The 26,142-nt window shown below is 43.2% G+C and overlaps 1 protein-coding gene across 1 annotated transcript in view; it reads left to right on the top strand.

Moving 5' to 3' along the window:
• Window positions 1–26,142, top strand: part of ITIH5 (inter-alpha-trypsin inhibitor heavy chain 5) — a 54,090-nt gene that overhangs the window by 5,481 nt on the left and 22,467 nt on the right. Inside the window, exons 3-7 of the mRNA XM_054808011.1 lie at window positions 3,261–3,424; window positions 5,233–5,340; window positions 6,970–7,220; window positions 16,824–16,993; window positions 17,562–17,678. Coding sequence (XP_054663986.1) covers window positions 3,261–3,424; window positions 5,233–5,340; window positions 6,970–7,220; window positions 16,824–16,993; window positions 17,562–17,678 — 810 coding nt within the window. The remainder of the gene's footprint in view (window positions 1–3,260; window positions 3,425–5,232; window positions 5,341–6,969; window positions 7,221–16,823; window positions 16,994–17,561; window positions 17,679–26,142) is intronic.

The following is a 26,142-nucleotide window of genomic DNA, read 5'->3' as shown; positions in this document are numbered from 1 at the left end:
ATTTGAATCAGCAGCATACAGGAGAGCAGCTCTCAGTCTTATTACCAGTTTCTTACTTCTAATCTGAGATACGGTCAATTTGTTTTGATGAAAACAACTGATAAAGGTAAAAACATGGAGTGTATTTAATTGATCTTCAGCTCTTTTCTGTCTTTCCAAACATTTGATGTAAACAAGCATAAAATCATTTGTTTGGCAAGAAAAATTCAGCTCCCAGTTCATCTTAATAACCAGGACACCTTCATAAAGCATCCAGCCAACCTGCCACATAGCAGCGTGCTAATCTGTCACCTTGGCATTCCCTAGTTTTCTTTTTAATAGGGATAATAAATCACAGCAATAATAATATTAAACAAATGTTTTGTTTTGTTTTTTCCTTTGTGGTGCCTCTCATCTTCTGAAGGCCTTAATAAAAAATGGAGAAAACAAACAGGCATTTGCGCAGCTGTAAGTCAGAGCATCAGGCACTGACGGATTGTGCAAGAGCTCCAGGGAACGCACAAGAATCGTTGAGTGGAACTTGGGCTGCCTGCCAAGCCTGACCTAGCAACCTGTTTGGAAACTGCCTCTGCCCCCATCGTTTATATTTTCTATATACAAGGAATGGCAGATCCCTTCCAGGGATGGGAAGATGAATCAGTTCTTTCATCCTCAGTTGTACATGATGCCCTTGTTCAGTGCTTGCTTTCTCCAGCAGCAACTCCTAACCACCAGGAAGAGGGAGAAGTGTTGAATGTCTTTTTTTGTTCATTTGTTTTTGCCGTTCCTCAGTCTGTGAGGATATCAGAGCTGGAGCTTGTTCAGTGGGATAGAGAGATATGACAGAGATCAGTTGAAGCCAGCAAATAGTAGATTCAGAGCGATGTGGTTCCACGTATAAAATATCATTAAGCTGTGGAACTCCTTGCTACAAGTTGTTGCAGATGCTAAAAGTTTACATGGATTCAAAAAGCAGCTGTGTAAAGTCATAGAAGAAAAATCCACGGAGGTTTACTAAGCACAAAAATGCCATCCTTGTTCAGGAGTTCCTTCAGCCACAAATTGGGAAATCTGAAAATTGAGAGAATATTTCTGGGTAGTATCAGTGCAGGTTGGGCTGATTTTACAGTCTTCTCTGACCAGGTACTATTAATCCCTGCCAGTGATAGGCTATAGGGTTAGAATTGCTTTTGTTCTCACCCAATACAGCCATTCTTAGGTTCTTGTCATAACAAGAGCGAGTCCATGTCCTTTGTCATATTCCTAAGAATTTCTAACTTCAGATGAATCCATCACTGCATTCACATTGTTAGACTCAGTGTCAGATCTCACTGCAGAACCACTTGTAACTCAAGTAAAAGGCAAAAAAGGCAAAGAGCTTGATCCTCTTTTGCTGTTGAGCTGTCAACTGTGTTTGAACCCACAGCTTATGATGAAATGCAGAACATGGGAGTGGATGCAGAAGATCTGGAACCAAAGAATTTGCTGTAGTTTCAGATTCTTTATTTTACTTCTGTTGTTAAATCCTCTATATCTCTTGCTATGCCACAGGAAATTAGTGGTATGGAAGACTGAATGAAACATTATATCTGGAAATGTTCCTATAACACTACTTCTGATCAAAACTCCCCATTCTCTCCACCTTCAGGATAAGACTGGAGAGCCATGCCTATGAATCGGGAAAGGTCCTAAGAACAGCAAGGCCTGGTTCTAATCAACAGTGATTGAGTAAAAGCCACTAGTGGCCTAAAGGGGGGATATTAGATCTGAGCAGATGTGTTCTAGTCTAGATCCATCTCACTGAGCTGTCTGAAATCAGTGAGATGAATCATACCCAAAAAGTGCTAATTTCTTGCCATTGTGCTCCATGTGAGCTGAGCCTGCGCTAAGCAGGACGATTGTGGACACAGAGCATATCACACATTCTCCAGCTGTTAAAGATATCTATCACAATTAGGTTCATTTGCCTGGAATTCACTAGCCCAGCAGCTTGGTTAGTTGGGTGCTCGGTAATAATACTGCTTCTGATGCCATCAGCTACTACAGAAATGTTCTTGTTTCATACTTATACAAACACTTGCTCCCTTTGTTAAGTGAATTGTCAAAATTATTTTTGTTCAGAAAAAAAGCCTGAAAGTACAGCTGAAGAACGTGTTCTTCTCTTCACAATCTTTTGTGGCTGTGACTTTTTATCAACCTCAATAGGAAGAGTCTCAGTTTATTTGTCATAGTAAAGTTGCTCTGTATTTGCAATGTATTTTTCTCTTTAGCTTCCTTCTGCTTTTGAGGGTTCGGTCTTTGACTGTTTAAAGCAACATACAGATTTTTTTTTTTTACATGGACTGCTTATGGTTAAATACACTGAAGTCTTCCAGGAAGAAAACCGTTGAGCTCCATGGAGATGTTGCTGTCAAAAAATCACATTAGACTGGAGAAATGCTCCAACCCAGGACTTGTGCAAAAAAACACATTCCCAAGAAGCAGGAATTGGCTTTGAGCTTCCATTGCTACACCATGTGTCATTCATTGCAGTCCCTGCTGCTTCTCTGCTGGAAAGAATCCAGTGTGGGCTAAAAGGCTTAAAATATTTTGCCTGAGACGTCACAGTGTCAGTGTTTCTTATTAAGCCTCTTCCATCCATTGGCTGAGACATCCCGGATGGATTCTCGGCAGAGGAGGACTCAACCTACTCCATTGACAGCAGTTTCTTCTATTTACATAACTTATAGATCTGATTGTGTGAATTTGAAGATGCTGCTTCATACACAGTGATCTCAGTCTTTCAAGAGGTCTTATATCCTCTCTTGTGCTCAGTCCACAAGGCAGTTTCTCTGACATCAGTTCTGGACCCTATGGGAACATAAATATGGCTTCTCTTCCCAGGCCAGAAGGGACTAATCCTGATCCTCTCACACAGCCAGAGCTGAAGGGTGCAATTTAGGATACAGGTAGATTTAGTCAGTGTGTTTCACAACATAAAGGCTGGTATTATCAGAGCTCTGATTCTTCCTGAACCCTTCCCAAGCATTGGAGAGTGATTGTGGCCTTTGCTCCTGTGCGTGAACAAAGGCAGTACCATGTTCCTGGTTTACTTTTTGCAGTTCACCTGAAATTTTGAGGGCAAGCCCACCTTGCCTGCTGTTGACTGTTTTTCATAGAGGAGTCTAATACTGATAGGGTGGCTATTTCCTTGAGCATTTTAAGTATTAAAGCCACTGAAGCACTGAAGGGGTGATTTATCTAGCTGTCAGTGTTAATAGGTAACCTTTTATAACCTACAGGAAACCAGGCCTCGGATGTCTGAATTCACTGTGAAATCCACCATCATTTCTCGGTATGCTTTCACCACAGTGTCGTGCACAATGGTGAACAGTGGATCTGAGGCACGTGAAGGTGTGTTTGAAATGCAGATCCCAGCTGCAGCCTTCATCTCCAACTTTACCATGTAAGTAATGCTGACAGCTGGGCGGACAATAGTTCTCCCATCCCATAGATAGCTCTCTGAGATTTCAAAAACTGGCTGATCTGCAGTAGGACTTATGAAGTCCTTTTTGCATTTCTTTGGGAAAAATAAAGCACACATATAATATAGTCCATCTGAGAGTGGTCATGGCCCCAAAGCACAGAGCAAGTCCCTGGATGACAAGATGCTAAGATTCAAGTCCTCAGTGTACATGGGGAAGAAAATTATTCTATTTCCCATCTGAGTGTCTCTTAACAACTTCTTCTCTTCTCTCTTTGATTTGGACCAAAAAATCTCTCCTAACCCTCAGAAACCTTTCCAATTAAAGTTTCAGCAACACTGGCACACGATAGTTATCTTGCCTAACTGACTGTGGTGCCTAAGCAGCTCCTTGTTGTTCCAAGTTCTCCATACTGTCAATGGAGGAGGAGAGTCAACTCCAAGTAGCAGATGGGTTCACTTGCTGCTGGAGGTGCTAGTCATTCTCTGTGGATAACAGAGCAGGTAGAAGGCAACCAAGCTCCTACTGAAATGACTCACTAAGGAATAAATTAAGCTCTTGGTTCCAAAACCACATTCAGTTTGGTCATGGTCAGATTCCCCCATATGGGTAGATATTGGGGCCACAACTTCAGACCTGACCATAGCAGACAGGGGACCAGCTCTTTTAGAAAGACTTCCATTTGGACTGAATGGGGAGAAAAACAGTCTTTTGCCATTGGCCAGCCAAAATGTATGTTAAGGGCTCTTTCCTTATGGAATCCATGGCCCTGTGTTGTAGTTTAACTCCAGTGGGCAACTAATCCCCACACAGCCACTCGCTGATTCCCCCCATGGCTGGATGGGGGAAGAGAATCAGAAGACTAAAATAAGAAAACTCATAGGTTGAGATAAAGACAGTTTAATAAGTAAAGCAAAAACTGTGCACACAAGCAAAGCAAAATGAGGAATTCGTTCACCACTTCCCATGGGCAGGCAGGTGTTAAGCCAGCTCCAGGAAAGCAGGGCTCCATCATGCATAAGGATTGCTTAGGAAGACAAACGCCATCACTCCAAATATGCCCCTTTTCCTTCTTCTTCCCCCAGCTTTATCTGCTGAGCATGACATCATATGGTATGGAATATCCCTTTGGTCAGTTGGGGTCAGCTGTCCTGGCTGTGTCCCCTCCCGACTCCTTGTGCACCCCCAGCCTACTCACTGGTGGGGTAGTGTGAAAAGCAGAAAAGGCCTTGGCTCTGTGTAAGCACTGCTCAGCAGTAACTAAAACCTCTATATTATCAAAACTGTTTTCAGCACAAATCCAAAACATACCCCATACTAGCTACTATGAAGAAAGTTAACTCTATCGCAGCACACCCTGTAACTCATTCCCAGGGAGAAGTATTTTAGTTAGGGAGGCAGCTAATTGAAAGCAGTCATCCTGAATATTGCCATGTGTATTGACACAAATAGTGGATCTGAGACCAGATCAAAAAAGTGCTGGTTGGGATTCTTGGTAATTGGTTTACTTTCTGGTTTGCGACCTTATACTTTGGAGATTACCTACTGAACTGGCATTTTAGAGAGGTAAACTGCTGGACTAAAAATATACTCTGCTGGTATAACCAGCCAGGGAACTTCTAAGTTGACTTCTGTCTCAGTGACTTGAGTGGACTCTAGGAGAGTTACACCAGCAGCACACTAAGCCTATTTGCATTTGCACAGTCCGTGAACCCTTCTACAGCAAGATGTACAGCTGTCACTGTATAAGGGTGCAGAGTGATCATGCTGACATCTCTGGTCTCTATAGGAGCATCGGCAACAAGACTTATTATGGAGAGGTCACAGGGAAAGAAAAGAAACATAGCAGTGATGACAAAGCAAGACAAAAGAAACCTCCGAGCCCCACAAATGGAAGGTAAGTGTTGTGCATTTGGCTGGGTTCTGGGAAGTGACATACTCTCCTCCCATCTTTATTTCGGCTGCTTTGGCATACCCATCCACAGATTCATAGGAAGAAAGAACTAAATAGAATGTTATCCATATTGCCTGGTGTCATTCCCGTACTCCAAGTCACGTAAAATTGCATGTGGCCTTTTCTACCCCTGTTACACAACATTTTCACTTCCAAGATGCTCCAGGATGTCCTTGAGAGGGAAATAAATCTTGTTATCTCCTGAATAACAGGCAGGAAAATTAAGGCACACAGAAATTCAATGAGTTGCAACTTTAAGAATACAACGTTAGTCAGTGGTAGAACCACAGGTAGCCTTTTGCAGTCATGCTTACACAGGAAGAAAGTCTCATGTCTTTAAAAATCTTAAAACTTATATGTTCACCTGAATGCACTTCTTCAGCAGCACTATGGGGTATTTTCCCCCTTCTAATTTCACCTGAATAGCTCTCAAAGCTATGTACCATTGAATGAATTTTGCTGCTCTGGAAAATCCTGCATTATTTTCTGGGATAGTAGCACTGTTCCAACATGAACACATGATCAAGAACAGCTAAATAGACCATGATTTTCAGATCAGAAAGATGATGAACTGTGGTGAAGGAGAGGTCTGACAGAGATCTAAACTCATGAGTGGTATGTGGAAGGAGAATAAGTATTTTTTATTGTCTGTCTTTTCATAGAAAAAATAGAGAAAATTTAATTAAATGATCAGATGTCAGGTTCTAAATGGCCAAAATAAGGTATTCTTTACATAAATTGTGTTTCTTGCCACTAGAAATTGTGAATAATAAACCTAGTGAGGGTTCAGAAAGTGACTAGATGAATTTTTGGTAGGAAAAATCCATCAGGAACCTTTAGCAAAGGATCCAGACACAGACTGGCAGAACCTGAAAGAGTTCTGTATTTCTCTCGAAGCACTACATTTCTCTTGTCATGCCCTTTTGCATCTTCTTCTGTAGGTGATCACTACCTGTCATTGTTAGACCACTGGTACGACCCAGAGATGTCATTCTAACTGTCCTACAGGCTAGCATAAAAAAAAAATATTTTTAATATGTGTTAGAGAAATCAAAGTCTCAAATTCTTTTCAATACTCACTGAATTGTGGGCATCACTGAAGTCTCACATCAGTGAGTTCTGAAGTTACCCCTACATGGCATTAAGAGTTTCCATTCCTGTTATATATAAACAGCTAATATTAGAGAAGAGGAATTCGTTTGTACCTTGCTTAAGATATTGCAATGAGTCAGCAGTGACAAAGTCAAGAATTAAATACAGGTCTTACAAATCCTCTGTGTAAGAAACCAAGAGACAGCCCTTCCTCTGGCCCTGCTATGTGTGTTATGTGTGTCTGTCACAGTCTACTCTGTAAGAAGTCATCTCGTCTTTTAAGACTTTTCCTCCTGTGGAAACCTCCTACGGGCCCAATGCTTTGTGAAGCATTATGATGTTTTCTTTCTTGCTGGTTTCACATATTCAATCATAGGAAATACTTTTATTGGATTAACAAAATCCAGATTCATCATTCACTGGAGGAGGTGGTGTGTGATGTGTATGGGGTATGAAGGTGTCTTTGGATTTTCCTTCCAGGGAGAATGGCTATGAGACATTCAAAGCTTCTGTCTTCATTCCTCGCAAGATGCAGGCCAAGTTCCTACTGCATTATGAAGAGCTTTTGCAAAGGCGACTGGGAAAATATGAGTATACACTCAGCATCCGGCCTCAGCAGCTGGTGGGGAGGTTACGAGTGGAGGTGAACATCCTGGAGAACTCAGGCATAGTTTCACTGGAAGTGCCTCCTCTCCGAAACAGCAAGCATAAAGGCAATGGGAAAGTTGAAGGTAAGGAGAGATTTTATGACCCATGGTTCTGTTACTTCTTGGGCCTTAATCACTTCTCAGGAACTGGACTTGCAGTGTTGGGAGTTCTCCAAGGCAATCTTGGATAATTGTGAGGACTGGTGTTGCATTCACTATCCCTCTGCTCCAAACGAGGCATTAAACAAAACCCCAAGGTTGTATAAAAGCAGCATTGTCTAGGATCAAGACTATATTAGAAACTAGAGGACATGTCATGAAGAAAACAAGAAAAATGAATGCTAGCAGCTCATGAGGCATAAATTATTCTGGCAAATTCCAACTATGGCTTTATTTAGAAAGACACATTTTTCACTTTCCCTTCTTAACTCTTGCTGCACTCACTGTATGACAGGTTCATTCCACCCCAGAGGTGGCTGCATTTGGTGACGAACAAGTCTCTAAGCATTGCAGGCCATCAGCAGTTCCTATTTAGAGATCTCTCATTCACTTGCAGGGCAGTCTCCAGGTTCATGAAAGCTGGTATAATGGCTGCAATGTGAGAGGGATGCCAGGATTATGAACTCTGAGGAGAGAATTTAGTCTTATCATAAAGGCTGATGGCTTTTGTTCTATTTTCTATAGATTACTATGTCTACGTGGTATCTGTGGATAAGTATGTGAGAACTTTGAAGCTTAATGAGTATATAGCTGATCCCTTTCAACACAATAGGATTTTTTTTGTTTTGCTATTGTCTTTATGAGCTTTGAACCAGGCCTTCAGGCCTTGTGCTCAGCATCTGATCAGGCTCTTCCCTGGCTGCACATCTCCTGGGAACTGTTTATTTTAAATGAATTGTTTTTTCCATCCATCCATGCCAAGACAGATAGGAAATCCTGCATTTTAGAACATGGGAAATTCCAAGAGGAAAATCCATGTTTTGCCAAAGCACTAAATGCAGTCCAAGTATCTACTCTTACCCCCAACTGTCCTTGCTCACTGCTCAGACAGCGTAAAGGTAATTTTTCTAGTGTAAACTAACAGTGAGGAGCACAAGATACTGTGATTACTACATGTTGACAAAAATCTCTCAGCAAAAAAAAAAGAGGGTGAATCAGAGGTGGAAGCAGGATGTGGAGTCTTGTGGGACTTGATCCTCAGTTACTCCAAGTGACATAGTGCTAGCAAAGTCAGTGGAGCTGTTCATGTCTGCCAGGTAAAGATCCTAAATCATGTGAACATGGAGTTAAACTGATTGCTCAGTGTGATCCCACTGATTTCATCCAAATCACATTGAAATTAATGCTCTCAGTGACTTGGACTAGCTTCAGGTCAAGCCTTATACAACTAATTAGTCTCTCTGTCGTACATCCATGCACTGTGTGATAAATGTGCTCTGCCCCTTGTCAGGAGGGACAGGAAACCTTCTAAACCTATCAGGGAGTATCATAGTACATTGTGGTATATACTTTCCTGCAAAACATCTGGCACTGATCAAGGTTAGAGACAGACTAAGCAGAGCAGAGATACTGTTGGTCTAATGCAGTGTGGAAATTCCTACATGTAAATGACATACAGGGAAAACTTCCGCAACTTGCTCTCCAAATGGCAATCAGTGAGCACTGATCATTCTTGGCACTGTGCTTCAGATTTAAAACAGCTCATATAAAAATGAGCCCAAGCTCTAAGGTTCCATAATCCTTCCTAGCCAGTGAAATGTATATAAAATAGATGTCCCATTTCAGGGTGGATAAAGCAACTGAAACTCAGATTCCCTGTGCTTTATCCTTGCTCAGAATTCAATTACAGACCCTTTCTATCTGGAATTGCCCTATACAGTTGGTGAAACCTGTTTGCTGTGGTGAAATGACTGCTATGGAAGTAATTGAAATGCCAAACCCACTTTTGGGGTCCATCATGGGCAGTCAGGAGTGGGTTGTGTCTCTGCTGGATGAAGTCTTCATTGGTACTCAGGTGTGTGCCACTCAGATGAGTGTATAGAGTTAGTGAATTCAGTAGGTTTGCTGAGCTTCTTTCTGATCTAAAGCAAGATGAGGAGATTGGGACATTACTAGCAGCCAGACCAAAAAAAAAAAAAAAAAGAATTTGCAGAGGGTCTCGGAAAGGTCTAATATAGGTCGCAGAGAAGGACAGCTTGTTTTGGATAGGAGGGATTTATTGTTTGTGACTGCTTCTGGCCAACAAGATCAATCAAACTTGGAGCAGACAACAGGAACTTCCTGTCATCCTAAACACAAATAGAAACCACAACAATACTCTTAGGGCGGAAAGGCCAAGGCAAGGAGCATTTCACTTGGAAATCCACTATATTCCAGCCAGTTGTTATCTCTCACACTTGACCCAAAAAGCAAAACATCTGAGTCATCAGATCCTCCCTGCAAAACCTTCTTGCTCATATGACACCTAAAGACCCAAGAGCTTGAGATCCGCACATCCAGTGAGACCTCCAGGGAAAGCTATGTGTTTTTAAGTGAAAGACAGGTGAATTGCAAATCAATTTGAAGAGTGGCTGCTTGGCAGACAGTCTGCGAACTGGGAGCAAACCAAGAAAAAGACAACGTCAGGCCTGTTCTTGGACTCTTGTGGCTTAAAACTCTTCAGTATCATTGACTGGAGGGCACGGTAGCAATGTAGTAAATAAGCAGCTAGCAAAGGATGCCAGACCAGATGCTGCCATACCGTGCTACCTGTGCTGCCCCAAATGAGAGGTCATGACTTAAAATAATGACCAAATAAGGAATGGAGGCCTGCACACTGGAAAATGGTACTGCCTGACTGGTTGGAGTTTGAATATGTCATGAAAACTCTCTTCCTCAATTTCCTATGTCTACAAAGATGTCTATAGTATTCATGGTTAATGATAAAATGTGAGATTTTGATAAGTATTAATAAATTAGCATGAGAGTATTGGATGAAAATTGTATTGTGACATCAAGTCATGAGTTAAATGTCCAAAATGCCACCAACCTGAAGTCATTGGTGAGGATGGGTTGTAGCTTCACAAGTAATTTAGATACTTTTGACTCTGACTGACCTGGATAAGAAACTATATTCTTTTTCTGAGTACAGGTCCTGAAGATCCAGTGTAGGATAGGCAAATTAAGTTGAAAATTAAATATGTTTGGCTTTGGAGTCATCCACAGTTCCAGATGATGAGCACCAGCAGTGACTGATGTTCATAACTGAAATGCCAATCTGTTGTGGCAATAAATGCTGTTAGCAAAACTAATGAAATAAATAATAATAGTTTAGATGACCAAAAGTGGAGGAATGGCTGATCTGCCTTTATTTCATGGACCAATCCTCTTACATATGTGGTGCTTTCTACATGCTATGCCAATGTACCATTGTCGTGGTTTTACCCCAGCTGGCAGCTAAGCACCACACAGCCGCTCACTCGCTCCCCCCCCCCCATCGGGATGGGGGAGAGAATTGGAAAAGTTAAAGTGAGAAAACTCGTGGGTTGAGATAAAGACATTTTAATAGGTAAAGCAAAAGCCGCGCGCACAAGCAAAGCAAAGCAAGGAATTCATTCACCACTTCCCATGGGCAGGCAGGTGCTCAGCCATCTCCAGGAAAGCAGGGCTCCATCACACGTAACGGTTACTTGGGAAGACAAACGCCATCGCTCCGAACGCTGCCGCCCCCCCCTTCTCTTCCCCCAAGCTCCTTATAAACTGAGCATGACGTCATATGGTATGGAATATCCCTTTGGTCAGTTTGGGTCACCTGTCCTGTCTGTGTCTCCTCCCAACTTCTTGTGCACCCCCAGCCATCCCGCTGGCAGGGCAGTGCAAGAAGCAGAAAAGGCCTTGGCCCTGTGTAAGCACTGCTCAACAATAAGTCCATAGAACAAAAACATCTCTATATTATCAACACTGTCTCCAGCACAAATCCAAAACATATCCCCACACTAGCTACTATGAAGAAAATCAACCCTCTCAGCTAAAACCAGGACAACCATGCAGGAAGCATAGTGGAAAAAACAATTTCTCTGTTTAATGGTCATTCAGGACATGCATTTTTGACTGCAGCCAAACTGCTTGTACCCATACAGTCTGTGATGAACAGACAAAACTTAAAGACCTATAGGCAGAAGATGTTCTTTTATGAGAAAGAGTGAAGAATGCTTTTTCTCCTCATTTATAAACCAGCACAGAAATCGCAGCAGTAGGAGCAGAAGCAGTTAAGAGTCCAATTCTGCCTGTTTTTTGACTGTAAGGGCCCAAGATACAAAGATTGGACTTGGTTCCAGAAATTTCCAGTGATTTATGTGAAGTCAAGATGTGCTTTGCTATAGATAGAGGCTCTTAGAAAGTCCTGCGTACATCCTCTCTGAATACGGAGCAGAGACAATGTGATGACAGGTCTTCCCAGGATATTTCCTTTATCAGTGACTCCTGTGCACACAGCTCCATCTGGGAGTTGTATTTTTCCCAAAGGAAGATATTAAGCATGTGAGTTTTGGAAAGTGACCTTTTGGCATGTTGCAGGTGTTGTCTTCTGTCACATACAAGCTCCAAAACAGGAGACATTGAGGCCAATGGTCCTGGCCTTCTCTGGTGACCTCAGAATGGAGCCATTTTCTGAGTGATGTCTTACATCCCCAGGGATGACTGTCCTCATCATTTTCCTCCAGTGCAGCAGTGTGAGAACTAATCATGGACTTGGGCAGGGAGATACTAAGCTGCTGGAGAATAACTATCTCTCTTCAAAGTCATAGGTCTCAGAAAGGTTTTTATTTCTTACCACAGTTGTCTAGATGCTCCCACATGTTAGCAGAGGATGAACTTTGCATTTGAGCTCTAATCCTGACTCTGCCAGTCTCCAAAATAATTTAGGTTTAAATGTTCATCATATGAGGACTATAGTTGCATAGGAAAAATGCTTTTTCCTGCTCTGTTTGCTTCTCTAGCTGAATTTGGTGGAAAGTTTGTCTAAAGGCCTTATTAACTACCTCAGTGTGAGCACAGACCAATTCAAGTCTTTGGAGCTTATCTATGCTCTGTACTCTGCAATATCTGATAGATTTTCCTCTCAGTCACTTGTTTGAGAAGGACTGGGCCAATAAACAGAGGAGAGTAATTGTGATCCAGATATCAAGTGCTGTCTAAGAAAGAAACCTGGGGGAAGACACTAGTTACTGTATTCAAATATGTAAAAGGCTGCTGCAAGGAGGAAAAGAATACTGTGCTTTCTGTGTCAATAACAGAAAGGACAAGAAGTCATGGGTTTATAGTCCAGAAATAAAAATGTAAATTAGACATTGAAAGTGTCTGACAGTGAAAAAGTGCAGCTCTGGAAAAGACTGGCAAGGGCAGGTACTGAGTTTCCATTACTACAGGTCTTGACTGTTTCCAGACAATGTCATAAAATCAAGTAGGAAGGGATTCAGTCTGGGAACATGTGATGGATTAGATAACCTGCCTTCCAGACCTGATTTCTATTATAACAGGGGAAAAAAAAAGATTTTGTATCTTCTCTATAAGACCATTTTTTGGTTCTCATCTCCATTCTGGAGATGAGAGATGAGTGACTATGAAGAAGATGGGAGAGCCTCCCCAGCTATTCCTGTTACCGACAATGTGAGGCAGCCTTGGAAACCTCCTCTCCAGGGGTTCCTAAAGCACTGTCTGTGTTACAGGGGATGACATTTCTCACCTCCAAAGAGTTTTTTGAGGGTAATAGAGGGATGCAATGTGATCCACATGATCCCATCTAGATTCCACAGTGCTTTACAAAACTGGATACATGTGATTATGCCTATTTGACAGGTGGGGAAACTGAGGCATGGAATAGTGAACTCAGCTAATTTCAGATGGTCAGAGTCCATAGAAATGCTAGGACTGGAACTCAAGCTGTTGTGGCGCACAGCATATTGTCCTCACCCATCAATGTACTTATGGTGGAGAAACACAGAAGTAAAGTCCAAAGGCCACAGCCACAGATGTATACGTGCAGTAGGTATAACGAGAGAGCTTCTGTTTCCAGTGTGAAACTCACGTTCACTAACTCTGACGTGATATGGCCAGACAGCCTAACCGACAACAGTACTTGCTTTTCAGCAGTTGAGAAGTAATGTGAGACCCTCAAATAGATCGGAAAATATAAATGAACTGTTAAGTCTGTTCTATGAATTCTAGGCATTTCCCACACACTGGCAGTTAAATGGGATTTTCGAAGTGATAGAAGACAGATGGAAAATCCAGGAAGGCCAATACAAGCAAATCTGATGCATTGTCCATTAAAAACATATTACATCTGTTGATTCATCGGATCAAAGGGCAGCTATAAAAGTAAAAACAAATCAAGATGGAAGTGAAATCTTATAGAACTATTGATTTATGACTTTTCTTCACCAGGAGAAATCTGAACTGCACACAGATTTTAGAATAAATGTCAAAGCTCTGGGTAATCGTTTTATAAGCCCCCTTTAAGATCCAACACTAGTGTCCTGAAATGATTTCAATATACTAGCTAGGACCTCTCTCTCTATTTCCATCAGGATGGATGGATTGGAATTGGCATAGTCAGAGAAGCCATAATGCAGAGGCAATTCTTGACTTTACTGAAATTGAGTAATAACTGTCATTCAGCCTCCTAGTTCAAGACTTCTGCTGATTTGAGTTTGTTTCACATGCCAGGTCCTCCAACTATAATTTATTTGTGTAGAGGTTGGGCCTATGAGAAAGTCCTTCCCTGTCTCAATAGTACGGTCTTAGAATCATAGAATCCTAGAATGGTTTGGGTTGGAAGAGACCTCAAAGATCATCTAGTTCCAACCCCCCTGCCATCGACAGGGACACCCTCCACTAGACCAGGTTGCCCAAAGCCCCATCCAGCCTGGCCTTGAACACTTCCAGGGATGGGGCATCGACAGCTTATCTGGGCAACCTGTGCCAGTGCCTCACCACCTTCACAGGGAAGAATTTCTTCCTAATATCTAATCTAAATCTCCTCTCCTTCAGCTTAAGGCCATTCCCCCTTGTCCTATTACTCCCTGCCCTTGTAAACAGTCCCTCTCCAGCTTTCCTGTAGGCCCCTTTAGATACTGGAAGGCTGCAATTACGTCTCCCTGCAGCCTTCTCTTCTCCAGGCTGAACAACCCCAACTCTCTCAGCCCGTCCTCATGGGAGAAGTGCTCCAGCCCTCTGATCAGCTTCGTGGCCTCCTCTGGACTCTCTCCAACAGCTCCATGTCTGTCTTGTACTGGGGCCCCCAGAGCTGGATGCAGTACTCCAGGTGGGGTCTCATAAGAGCAGAGGGGAAGAATCCCCTCCCTCGCCCTGCTGGTCACGCCTCTTCTGATGCAGCCCAGGATACAGTTGGCTTTCTGGGCTGCAAGTGCACATTGCTGGGTCCTGTAGAGCTTCTCATCAATCAATACCCCCAAGTCCTTCTCCTCAGGGCTGCTCTCAATCCATTCTCCGCCCAGCCTGTAGTTGTGCTTGGGATTGCCCCGACCCACGTGCAGGGCCTTGCACTTGGCCATGTAGAACTTCATGCAGTTCGCACGGGCCCACCTCTCCAGCCTGTCAAGGTCCCTCTGGATGGCATCCCTTCCCTCCAGCGTGTCAGCCACACCACACTAGATCACACCAGACCACACCACACCACTTGGTGTCATTGGCAAACTTGCTGAGCGTGCATTTGATCCCACTGTCTGTGTCTTGTGCCTTGTTTATTAAATGGACTCACAGTACAGCTAAAGAAGTAAAGCCAAATCAACATGGAAGTAACATCCGAGAGTGCTATTGATTTAAGACTTACTTTCATTCCATTGCCTAGAGGAATCTAGATTATACATAGCACTTCAGAGTAAATATCACAGCTTTGGCTAATCATTTTATAAACCCACAAGGACCCTAGTCCCAGCATTTCTATGGATTTTGACCTGTGGGAAGTCAGGTCAGTTAGGTAACCACTCCATGCCTCCGTTTTCCCACTTGTTAAATGTGTATAATTGTAGGTCTCTGATTTTGGAAATCACCGTGGGATCTGGATGTGAGGTGGTTTGTGTTCAGTGTTGCATACAGATGTCATATTGCATTCCTCTAATGCTGCTCAAAGCACTCTACAAAAGTGGAGAAGTGCCACTCCTTGTTACATAGACAGTGTTACAGGAACCCCTGGAGAGGAGCTTTCCAAGACTGCCTGCACCTTCTCATTGTGATCAGCATTGTTAATGGGGTATAGGACAGAATTAAAATTATCCTAAAGCAGATACCTGTGTCTGGCCAGATGTATCATACCCTAATCTCCCCTGACACTCTTGACCTGATCTCTACTGAGCATCATGTGAGCCTAGAAAATAAGGTCAGATGTGAACACCTAAACCAGAACTGAATCTCACTCATCTTTTCTTTTCCCTGCCATACCACAGACTTCATGGGCTGTCTTTGGCAAAGAGTTAAGACGTGCCCCTTCCCCCCCCCCCAGCCCAGTATAATTAAGGAGCTCATTCCCATGAATTTTAATCAGCACATGAGCAGATATAATAGAACTTCCATGCCTCAGAGGAGTTTTGGAATAATCACTGTGAGAGTTGAAGCACCCAAGAAGAACATCAGTTGAGAATCTATTTTGGTGTTTTCAATAGCTAGTTAGGGTAAGGGGCAAAGCCCTCAAAATCTGGGGAAGTTCAAGGCCAAATCTGTCCTTTGTCCAGACTCATGTAAGGGTCCTTATGGAGTTCAGAGGGAATGAACAGCTGGCGCACCAAAAGAGAGTGAGGTGGGATTTTGGCCACACAAAGAGACAAGGAATCTCCATATCCCTCAACTTCAGAAAATGAACAGAACTAACAAGACAAGCAGAGGTTCCTTCAGGGTGACTCAGGCCTAGACTATTGTCTTTCTCTGAGATGCCCTCTGAAAAGCACATCTCTCTTCATTGACTCAGGAAGGGCCCTCAGAGATTAGGGTGAGTTACATCTTGGGGATGCAGTTTGCATGACTGCACTAGCAAGTGTTGGACTGAAATTGCAGTGACTATACTGGTAACTCTGCTGAACATAAAAGCAGCTAAGGTGACTTGTTCAGATGCAGACATTACACACCGACACTTGTCAGATCAAGTAATCAATTAGTCAGTTTAATCCCACCTCACATGTCTACAGTACATCTGAACAAGTCACCTCAAGAACTCTTTATAATCAACAGGGAGAAATCTGCAGTATGATTCATCTAATCCTAGAGGAAATGTTTAAACAGGTCAAATGAATCAAACTTGCATTGACTGGCAGGCTCTCAGGTATAGGATCTGCATTCTAGATGTCTAGAGTTGGCTGGAAAGAATACCACATACATGTCTGAAGTTGTGTGTTCCTTATTTACAGAAAGCAATTAACAGTCATACAGAGAATATTTGGCCTTTGAGTTCAGTGACCTCCAAACAGAAATAAGCACAGGAATTTTGTCTAAACATTTATATTCCTGATAGCATTGCAATGTTGGTTTCAGTTTAGAATTAGAGGGGAGGGGTTGTTAAGTTCTTATTTTATCACTGGTGAGCTGAATCTTTAATCTCAGTATGTAACTGACTCCATGGTAATACTGTGTGTGCTATGCATAAACATCTGTAAGACAATGGGAAAAAGTTGTAATATTGTGGTTCTATCTCAACAGGTGATGTTTCTCCTCCTCCTTCTACTGTAGTTGGACATACCAAAACTTTAGCTAAAGTTACATTCAATCCCAGTGTTGTCGAGCAAACCAGGATTGCCCGAAATGGCATTTTGGGAGACTTCATAATTAGATATGACGTCAACAGGGAGCTGAGTGTTGGCGATGTTCAGGTGCTGTACATGACTCATCTTTTCTGTGTTATTAACTATACCTGAGATGGTTTAATTGTCTTGCATGCTCCAAATGTCCTTGAAAATGTTTTCCAAGTGAAGGCCACTTCTCCATCTTCTAAGAACTATCCAAAATAAAACTAGTCAGTTGGCAACCACAAGATGGACTTAAAAACCACAGGTACCTACTTCATTGAGTTTCTTTTTGTATCTGCTTTTCAGTTTCTCAATATACTGGCTGTATATATATGGATACAAGGCCAGTTCCCCAAATGCATGTCACGGTTCTGATTCCTGGGCACATGCGTTATATCCTTACTGCCTTTAGAAGGAAATCCCAATGTCCATCATGGAAGGAGACGTGGAGAGCTCCAGTAGGCTCCCTCAGTCTGGATAAACAGGGGACTAGGATTAAGAGGGTTACCAAGGAGCACTCTTATTCTCCAGTGTAGACACAGACATTGAAAGCAGGATCAAGTGTGCCTAACCAAATATCCCATAATAACCTATATGTGGAACATTGCATCGTGATCTGCCTTCAATTCCTGACTTCCTTGCTCTTCCACAGATTCTTAATGGGTATTTCGTGCACTACTTCGCCCCCACAGATCTTCCTCCATTGCCAAAGAATGTTGTCTTTGTGCTTGACAGCAGTGCTTCCATGGTTGGAACAAAACTGAAACAGGTGAGGTCCTTGCATTTTTTATGGACTGCTTAGCTGTAAGGTGGCAGAGAGCTTGGTTCAGGCTTTGTCTTACCTGATGGGTTCTTCTGCAAAATGCTTTCTACGTCTGAGGTGAGAGGAGCCTCTGAAGACATCTCAAGGTGAGATGATTTACCTTCAATGAGAAATTATCATGCTAGTGGTAATGGGATGGGAACAAGAAGTGCAGAGGATTTCATCACTCTGTAAAAAAGGTCAATGCTGTCAAAACTGAGCTAGGATGCCACAGATAGGATTGTCCTGGGCAGTTCTGTTCTGAGCAGTTTGAAGAGAGGCAGATTAGGGAGAATTCCCAGCAAAGTGCATTCAGCAGACCATTGTATCCAGCTGAACAGCAGAGAGAAGATACTGCTGTCTTTAAATTACCTTGGCAATACCCTTAGCAATGAGTTCTGTTGAAAAAGATCAGTTTGTCCTATTTGAGAATCTGAATCTTTCAGCACAAATCTCAGACATTTTTCTGGGGCCAACATTTTTCCGGGGCCTTAACATGAGCCAACATACCAAGCTGAAGGGCACTTTGCAATGCTTAAAGTTGATCTTTGACATGGAGGGTTCAGGCTGATGCCTAAAGGTTTTGCTTCTTCAATTCTCTAAGCTGGATAGAAGGAAACCATCTCCAGTTCAGGAACCAAGTAATTGGCTTAGAAGGGCACCATGCTTGGAGGAATGTCCTCTTTCTCTCAGCAAAGTATTATCAGTCTAAACTAGAAGCAGACTGTGCCTGGGGAAATATACTCTCTCTCTCTCAACACAATACTATCAGTCTAAACTAGAAGCAGAGATGAATTAAGACTTCAATTCCGTTTTGAATGATTTGACATATGTATCTCAGGTCTGCACTCACACTGGAGAGGTAAGTCTAGTTTTCATCTTATGTATCTGTGCAGAAAAGAAAAATCCTGGTAGAGTTAGTATTGTTTCCTTCCTTTTGAAGACTTGGCCCACAGGCATGAGATATGGAGAAGTTAGTTGGCTTCTGTCTGTTGGATGGCCACTTCTTTACCTTCTACTTTCTTACCACAGCCAAGCTAACGGCAGTGGAAAGTAACACTTTCCACATAGGTTGACACCAATATGGGGCAGTTTCAACTTGTATGGATGGTGTGATGTTGTAACTCTACTAAAATGACTGAAGGCCAATGGCTTGGACTTGTATCTTGGCCAGTTAAGGATCTCTAATCAGTTCATTCAGGCTCCTTGTTTGCCTGTCTGGAACATGGTGATATTTCTGGAAAGCATGGTTATTTGAGAGCCTTATTTTTCCATGGCCACCAACACTAGCCCAAATGTCCTTGACAAACACAGACCATGGTCATTCTTTCAGAATTCTCTGTCTTTGAACAAGGACATTTGGGGTATATATGCCTTTCTCTGCTCAAAACTTTTCTATCTGTTTTCAGTGGTGATCATAAATCTTAATTTAGAAGCTGTGTCCCCTATGAAATCAAATTATCTCCACTGTGAGCTAAAATGGAGTATGACTTTTATGGCTCCTAATTATCTTCCCCAGTGACTAGAGTAGCAAATGGAGAGCTGTTAACAAACATACCTAGTATTATGCTGAATGAGGTCTTGAATAAAGATGCCTTTGAATCTTTACAAATTCCTGTGGACAGAGCCTGGCTCTTGGCTTTCTATTATCCTTCTGCTGAAAAATGTCTGCCTTGCCTCGCAGAATAAACACATACTGCACAAATGCGCCCGGTCCTGCGTGCTGAAAGCAGACAGTCAGTGATACAATGCTGAACTAGGGAGATTAAGACTCCGAAGGGCTTTGGTGAGCTGCGTGAGTAGTGCCTTGGGTCAGCAGATTAACCTTGTACTATGAAAGCTTTTATTCTCCTGAGCGTATTAGTGTTTCTTTTTCATATACTTACTAGAAACAACATGGTCATTAACCCTTGAAGGTCTACTTCATAGACTAGCCAGCTCCTATTGCTAAATATACATGAATCTCAGGCTAATTAGCTGCAAATAGGTGCCTCTTGAGCCTGAAGTGAGAGAAGTGTCTAGCCAGAAACTTTGTTGAGGGTGTACCTAACTTTTTGCCTATTATCTCAGAATACTCTTTTTATGGAGAACCACTGGTACGTTATGGAGGAGTGCTATGTGCAGGAAGCACTTACCTTCCTCTGATTTCAACTGCTACAAAATATAGAACTTCATGGACTTATGACCTAAATCATAACCGCCCCCCCCTCCAGATTAGGCAAGGAAAGACCAAAATCTAGAACTGGCTGAATAATATGCCTCTTTTGGTACACTAAGAAAGTGTGATCTGTTACAGCCATGGCCCATGTCTGCTCAGTGGCCTTTTTACCCAATTGTTGTTGTTATTAAGATGTTTGTTAAATTACAGACACATCCCCTGATACATCTGAGCAGAGGAAATGCCTCCTTTTCTCCTTTTCTCTAGGACTCTTGCAGCTGTGGTGATCTATGGTTCTGTGTAGAGAGCTGGGAATTCCCATGGGACTGTCTTTCCTCATTTCTCTCTACTGAGTCACATGCAAGATCAGCTAAAAATACAGTCAGCACTTGTAAAGAGTGCTCCTGTGGGTCAGCTGCGGCAACTATGGCAAAGGACAGTGTTTAGGGTTCTATAAGTAAGGATGAGAAACATCAGCTGTGCACCCTTTTCTATAGTACTGAACTCTTCACTCAACTGTTTTCATGAAGTTAATGGCAAAGTGACTCAAAGGGGGTCAGGATTTCATGCATCCTGCGGTTCCAACAATCTAATTGTGAGTCATTTCCTCTTCTCCTCTCCCAAGGTTTTCCTTTTCCTACATGAATTTTTATCTGTTCGTGCCATCCCTTTCTTCCTAAGATACCTCAGTCTTTGAAGCAACAAGTTATCCAGGCCCAGTTCCAAACACATATAGTGAGACTGAGCAGCTTAAATCAAATCATTAAGACCCTTGAGACATTCCCCTCATATCACTGAGGCATGTATTAGCTTTGTGGGGAATATCAGTTAATGTGGATATTCCTCCTGCAGTTTACACAGCCTCTGAACTCTGGTAATGTCTAGCAAACTCAACTGTGTTACAGCACTCCACCTCCACTGAGAATCTAGGCCTTTGTGCCATTCACCTTCTAGCACTGGCAGGGAGGTAAAGGTCAGGAAGAGAAAACTCTTGAGCATCACGATAAAACATTTTTTCATGTGTTCAAGACTTTGCACATCATTACTGCTGTCCCAGTGGCAAGGAAAACACTGGTTTTGTCCTCGTGAGCTTTGTTCCTTCATTTGCAAAGAGACAGTAAGCTCTGTGTGGAATAGTTGCTTTTAGCAGGAGCCAGAAGAGCCTGGGGAACAGGTTATATCTGCAAGGTTTACTGGAAAGCAAAATTATTTGCCCTTTGAGCAGCCTGACCTGCTGATTTTCATGGTACCTTTGGCTTTATAGATGGAGGGGGACATAGCAGTTTTACATTGGTATAACTAGGACAAAGAGGGGCCAGTTACAGGTTCACCACCTTGTGATTACCATGGTTATCCACAGCTTCACTAAACATGGTGAAAAAGGACCTTTTATCAGCCTGCAATTCAGTGTTACAGAACAAGCATGTTCCAAGCTATGAATGTGTTCACAAGAGGATGGATTTACAGATGTTTTGCAGACATGCAGTAAAATGTAGTTGTTTCAACCACAGATTCATCTCACCTTACCTTTCCCACAGGCAATAAATACCCACACGCTCAGTTAAACAGTTGGCTACACCGCAAGCCTGGCAACTTGTCAATGGTAGTGTGCCAGATGGTAATTTTCTTTGAGGTTAATTGCGCTAGGAGGAACTCAATTGAAGCTGGGACCTGCTGCGTATTTGCAAATGCTTGTTTATTTGCCTACACCCATCCAAGGGACACTGTTGGTGCCCTTGATCTGTGACCCACACTGTCTAAGCCCTTCTGAGGGCCCGAGTGCCTTACATACACATATCCCTAAACCTCTATGCCTCAGCACACAGACTCCCTCTGAGTAGTTTCAGGGTGGTGAGAGACCAGACAAGTACCTGAACACTTGATGTTCTCACTCCAAACTCCACTGACTTCTGCTGGTTGCTGCAGAGCTGGCTGCGGGCCTGTTGACTACTAGTCCAAATAATGGCTGCTGCCCAGGAGAAATACATTAAATTGCCAAGGGACTTTGGAAAAAATGCTAGTTCTAATTACAGCCTTTAGTGATTTTCAAGCTAATGTGAAGAAGAAAGATTTGTCTCAGCTTTTCCATTTCTATTGGAAGGCAACATCCTGAGTAAATGCAGGAGAACTGTATGCAGCGTCTCCAGCACCGACAACTTCATGCAGCTGCCTCCTACTCGTGAATACACAACAGCAGTGTCATCTCAGGCCTCTCTGTAGATGTGAATATGGAATATAAGAACTACTACAGTAAATAAGGTGTCAGATCCATATAGACCTTAAATGCCCAGCTTCCAAGAAAGATGCAAGTACTTGTCATGCAGCAAAACAATCTGACTTCCCTAAACCCTAAAACTTATAAATAGTGACAGGGCCATACAGAGAAACAAGTAGGCTTCAGAGCAAGATGCCCTCAGATGTTAAGGACAGGGAGCATCTGCTTCTGGTCTCAGGACTAACAGCCAACATGTCCCCAGCTGATTTGCTCCACAATGAGGCAGCAAAAGTAGAGACAGAATTTTCCAGGAAGACCCCAGCCCCCTATAAATGGCAAGTCCCTTGATTGGATTCAAAGTAAATAGGATGCAAAGACAAGTGCAGTTTGGCAGGGAAATGCTGCTGAGGCCTGAACTGAAACCCCGTGAAGACACTGAGAGTTCTCCCAAGGGTTTCAATGAGACCTTTACTGAATTTATCAAAGGATGAACTGAAAATAGGTGCTACTAAAGTGGCAGACACAGCCCAGTGACCACCAGGCAGGTCCAGAGTGAAAAGGAAGGGGCAAAATCAAACTGGGAAGTCAGTTTATGGATCAGGGTCATTGAGGTCTGTGACCAGCTATAGCTGTGACAGAGCTGGAGACAGCTACAGCATAGCTCTTGGCCTGAGACTCAGACTGGCATTGAGGGCCCAGGATGGAGCTTAGATGGGCAGGGGTGTGTGTGGAGGCCCCAGGTGGGGCTGGTGAGAGCTACTAAACCCTTTTAGTATGCTCAAGGCCCTAGCATACACATGCAGATCTGTGAAGCTATAGATCTAGGTTTCTTTAATGGTCCTTTCGAAGCTGGAATTGTGTTTTTCCAGTTGCTGGAGCAATACACGGAAGCCAGAGCTGGCTTCTATTTATGTTTTCATCATGAATCTTTTATGTGAACTTAGGTAGGTTATTTTCTTTGTCGGTGCTTGTCTCTTTGCAGAGTCTTGTCTGTTTAGCTGGCAAACCCATGGCTGGGCTTAAGGCTGTACAAGATCCCCCAAGTCTAAGAGACACCTGATCTTTGCTAAGACTTGAGCTATTAGTCTAACTTTGCTTGCAACAACACTGCTATTTCCAAGTAAACACCCCTTCACCCGAATATGGGGTGTGTACTACACATTGCTCAACTGGGGCAGTCTAACTGTGAAGAGCAGTTGAAGCTCAGAAGTGCTTGTGGGACGTTGTGGGGAAGCCTGCTGGTGTGAGGTCTTCCATGTTATATTAGTGTATGAAGTAATGAAACAGTGTTGACAGGCAGTTCTGACTCTGAGGTCCACACGATGTAATTTGGGGTCCCCTGGGAATGAGGTATATGATACTACCTGTGTCATGAGGAGAGAGCTTTTGCTTGGATAGTTATCCCTGATATAGTGACTTCATCTTCTCCAAAGCACATGCTCTCTACTCTGCAGAGTTTTGGGCAAAGACTTGGCCTGCGCTCATGTCTGAGACGGTGGCTTGGGACGGAAGTGGGCAGGGGAAGGGTTGGAGGCAGAGATGTGAAGAAGGGAGTAGGGATCCTGGAGCTGGGGATGCTGAGGGGATTTGGAAATAAGGAAAATAGGAAGGGGAGCAGATGTTGGAAGACTGTGAGGGCCCTGTGGCAGACTCTCGTGGGAAAACAGGCAAGTTTGCTTTTTTAAAAGAACAATTTAGTGCTGTTGTATTGCTTAATGGTAACCCTGAGCAAAAGTGCTGGGCCTTTGCTCCAACCAACCATCGTCACCATCCCTCGCTCACTGGAGATGAAAATGGTGAAGTGGCATTTAAAAGTAAGAGGTATCACAGTTCAAGAAAAAAGGGCCAGGGCTATGAGAGCAGGTGGCTACAGAGCCACAGCCTCTGCAGAAGGATAACAGATACTTCATCTCTGTGGAAGGACAGCACTCCTTTTCATGGAGAAGTAACACTTCCTCCCTGAGTAGGAATGGCACAATCTTTCCTTGGTGAAATAGCACAGATCTTTTCTCTATGCAGAGGAAACATCTCTCTATGAGGGAGCAATGCACCTCTCCTAGCAGGTTACATGCACAGCTAGGGTGTTCTAAGAAGGGGTTAGAAAGCTTCAAACCTGGCAGGTTTCTGATTGCTGAGGCACCCACCATAAGACAGTGGCTACATGATGAAGAATGGAGGCTAATCAACATGAAAAGCATAGCATCCCAGGTCTCAGCCTAACTCCTGCTGCATAATGTAGCAGTTAGTGGTTGCTGAAATCGGGAAGATGTGCTGTGGACAGCCTCTTGGGCATGTCAACTTGTCAGCACTGTGTGGGCAGCTGATCTGTGTGACAGAGAATGAAAGTCTCGACTTACTGCAACAGTTTTCATGCACTGGGACTAACTTCATCTTCTGAGGATGGGTGGAGAGAGAGATGTCAAGCTCTGCACTGAGGGCATGGGGCACTTTTCCCTTGGTTTTGATGTTTTTGCTGCTAGCTCCATGGAAATTGTTTGTCATGGTGACAGGGTGGGGGTTTGAATGTCCGACTGGCATGTTATGGGATGTGATCCCACTTAAAATGAGCTAAGCACAAGACAAGAATGTGGCCTTCATAGACTGCTGTGTCAGTCTGGCTGTCTGCCTGGATAGCCCCGTTGTTTCCAGTGGGGCTATTTCAGTATGGCACTGTGGGGTAGCCTTTAAACTTTTCCCTTTGCCTTGTTGTACAGAAATGTTTACTGCTCTAAATGTAATCCACACCGCACTGTTGATAAGGACTTGAAGTAAAGATGCTTGGTGCTGATAAGAGCTTGCCTCCTTCAAACTTTGTACAGGCATTTATTTATATCCTCAATGCTGCAGTGAGATTGCAAAGACTGAGCATCTACTCTGCCCTCTGAGCACATGAAACCCTAGTTCCTAAGAAATTGGCTCATCACGCAATTTTTCATATATTTATCCTCACCGTACTGTTGGGTGCTAGAGAAGTAAGTTACCTCAACTGGTAGCTAAGCTTGTCTGCATCCGTGAAGACAGTTTTGTCTTCCTCTGAGCAGAAATCCAGTACTTAAATGCCCTGGATGAAAATGGAGCTAAAAGTGATTTACTCAATGTTAAATGGAAAATCTTTTTGAGAAAAGGCAGTAGAAACATTTGATCTAAATGATGGAGAATTTCTTTTGCAGACAGGGAGATTACAAAGCAACTTTTTCTAAGGCCATACAGGGAGTCAACAATGTTATTAGCAAGGGATCCATAGGAAGAGAGACTGGACCATGGACTGGAGACAGACCCTTATTATCCATAGCTGTACAACCGCACTCCCTCTCATCACTGGCCACCATCAGTGTAAAACAAAATGCTTGTTGTCCAGAATTGTGAAGGAGTTTTCCTCAGTTATGTGATCAGTGTTTGCCAGAAAGAAAGCACAAAGATACATTGACAGGGAGAGGGTGAGCTGCAGTTCCTGAACTGCATGACGCTCCCTGCAGAGGAAGAAAGGGCAGATTGTCTTCTCCAAGAGGGGGATGGAGGAAGACAAAAAAAATCCAAGGATACACTTCTGGGTTAAACCCCAATTTTGGTACAAAAGTCCCTGTTGCTGACAACTGGCACCTCACCTGCGTTATGTGGGCAGAAAGGAAATGGGACCGTAGAGGAAAATAAAACTTACAAGAAGTGGCTTCAAACCTCAGCAGGCATGGCACTGCCCCAACCTTTGCTCTCTCTGTACCTCAGCTCCTCCCTGTAAATGGCAGTGGTGCTCACACCGCCTTTCCCTTGGCTACTGGATCCCAAACCAAGTCTATGGCAGTACCTTGTCTGACCTCAACAAGCACCATTTCAGGTGCAACTGATGCCAACCATTCCTGAACTGACAGCATTAATCCCTCTGACAGACTGTAGGCAGAATTGACCAGATACTGCTGTTGTAGCTTTGGAAAGCCATCTCTGTGGCTTTTCGTCAGCTGCCTGTGTGTGTTTGGAAAGGGAAAGGTATGAATTGAAGCATAAAGGATGTTGAAGGGAAAGGGAGAGCTCTTCTGTTGTTCTTTTCCCTGTGTTTCCTTGCA

This window comes from Grus americana, chromosome 1 (genome assembly GCF_028858705.1).
Source record: "Grus americana isolate bGruAme1 chromosome 1, bGruAme1.mat, whole genome shotgun sequence".
NCBI lineage: Eukaryota > Metazoa > Chordata > Aves > Gruiformes > Gruidae > Grus > Grus americana.
Note: the sequence above shows the minus strand (reverse complement) of the source record. Positions and strands in the feature narration are given on the sequence as shown.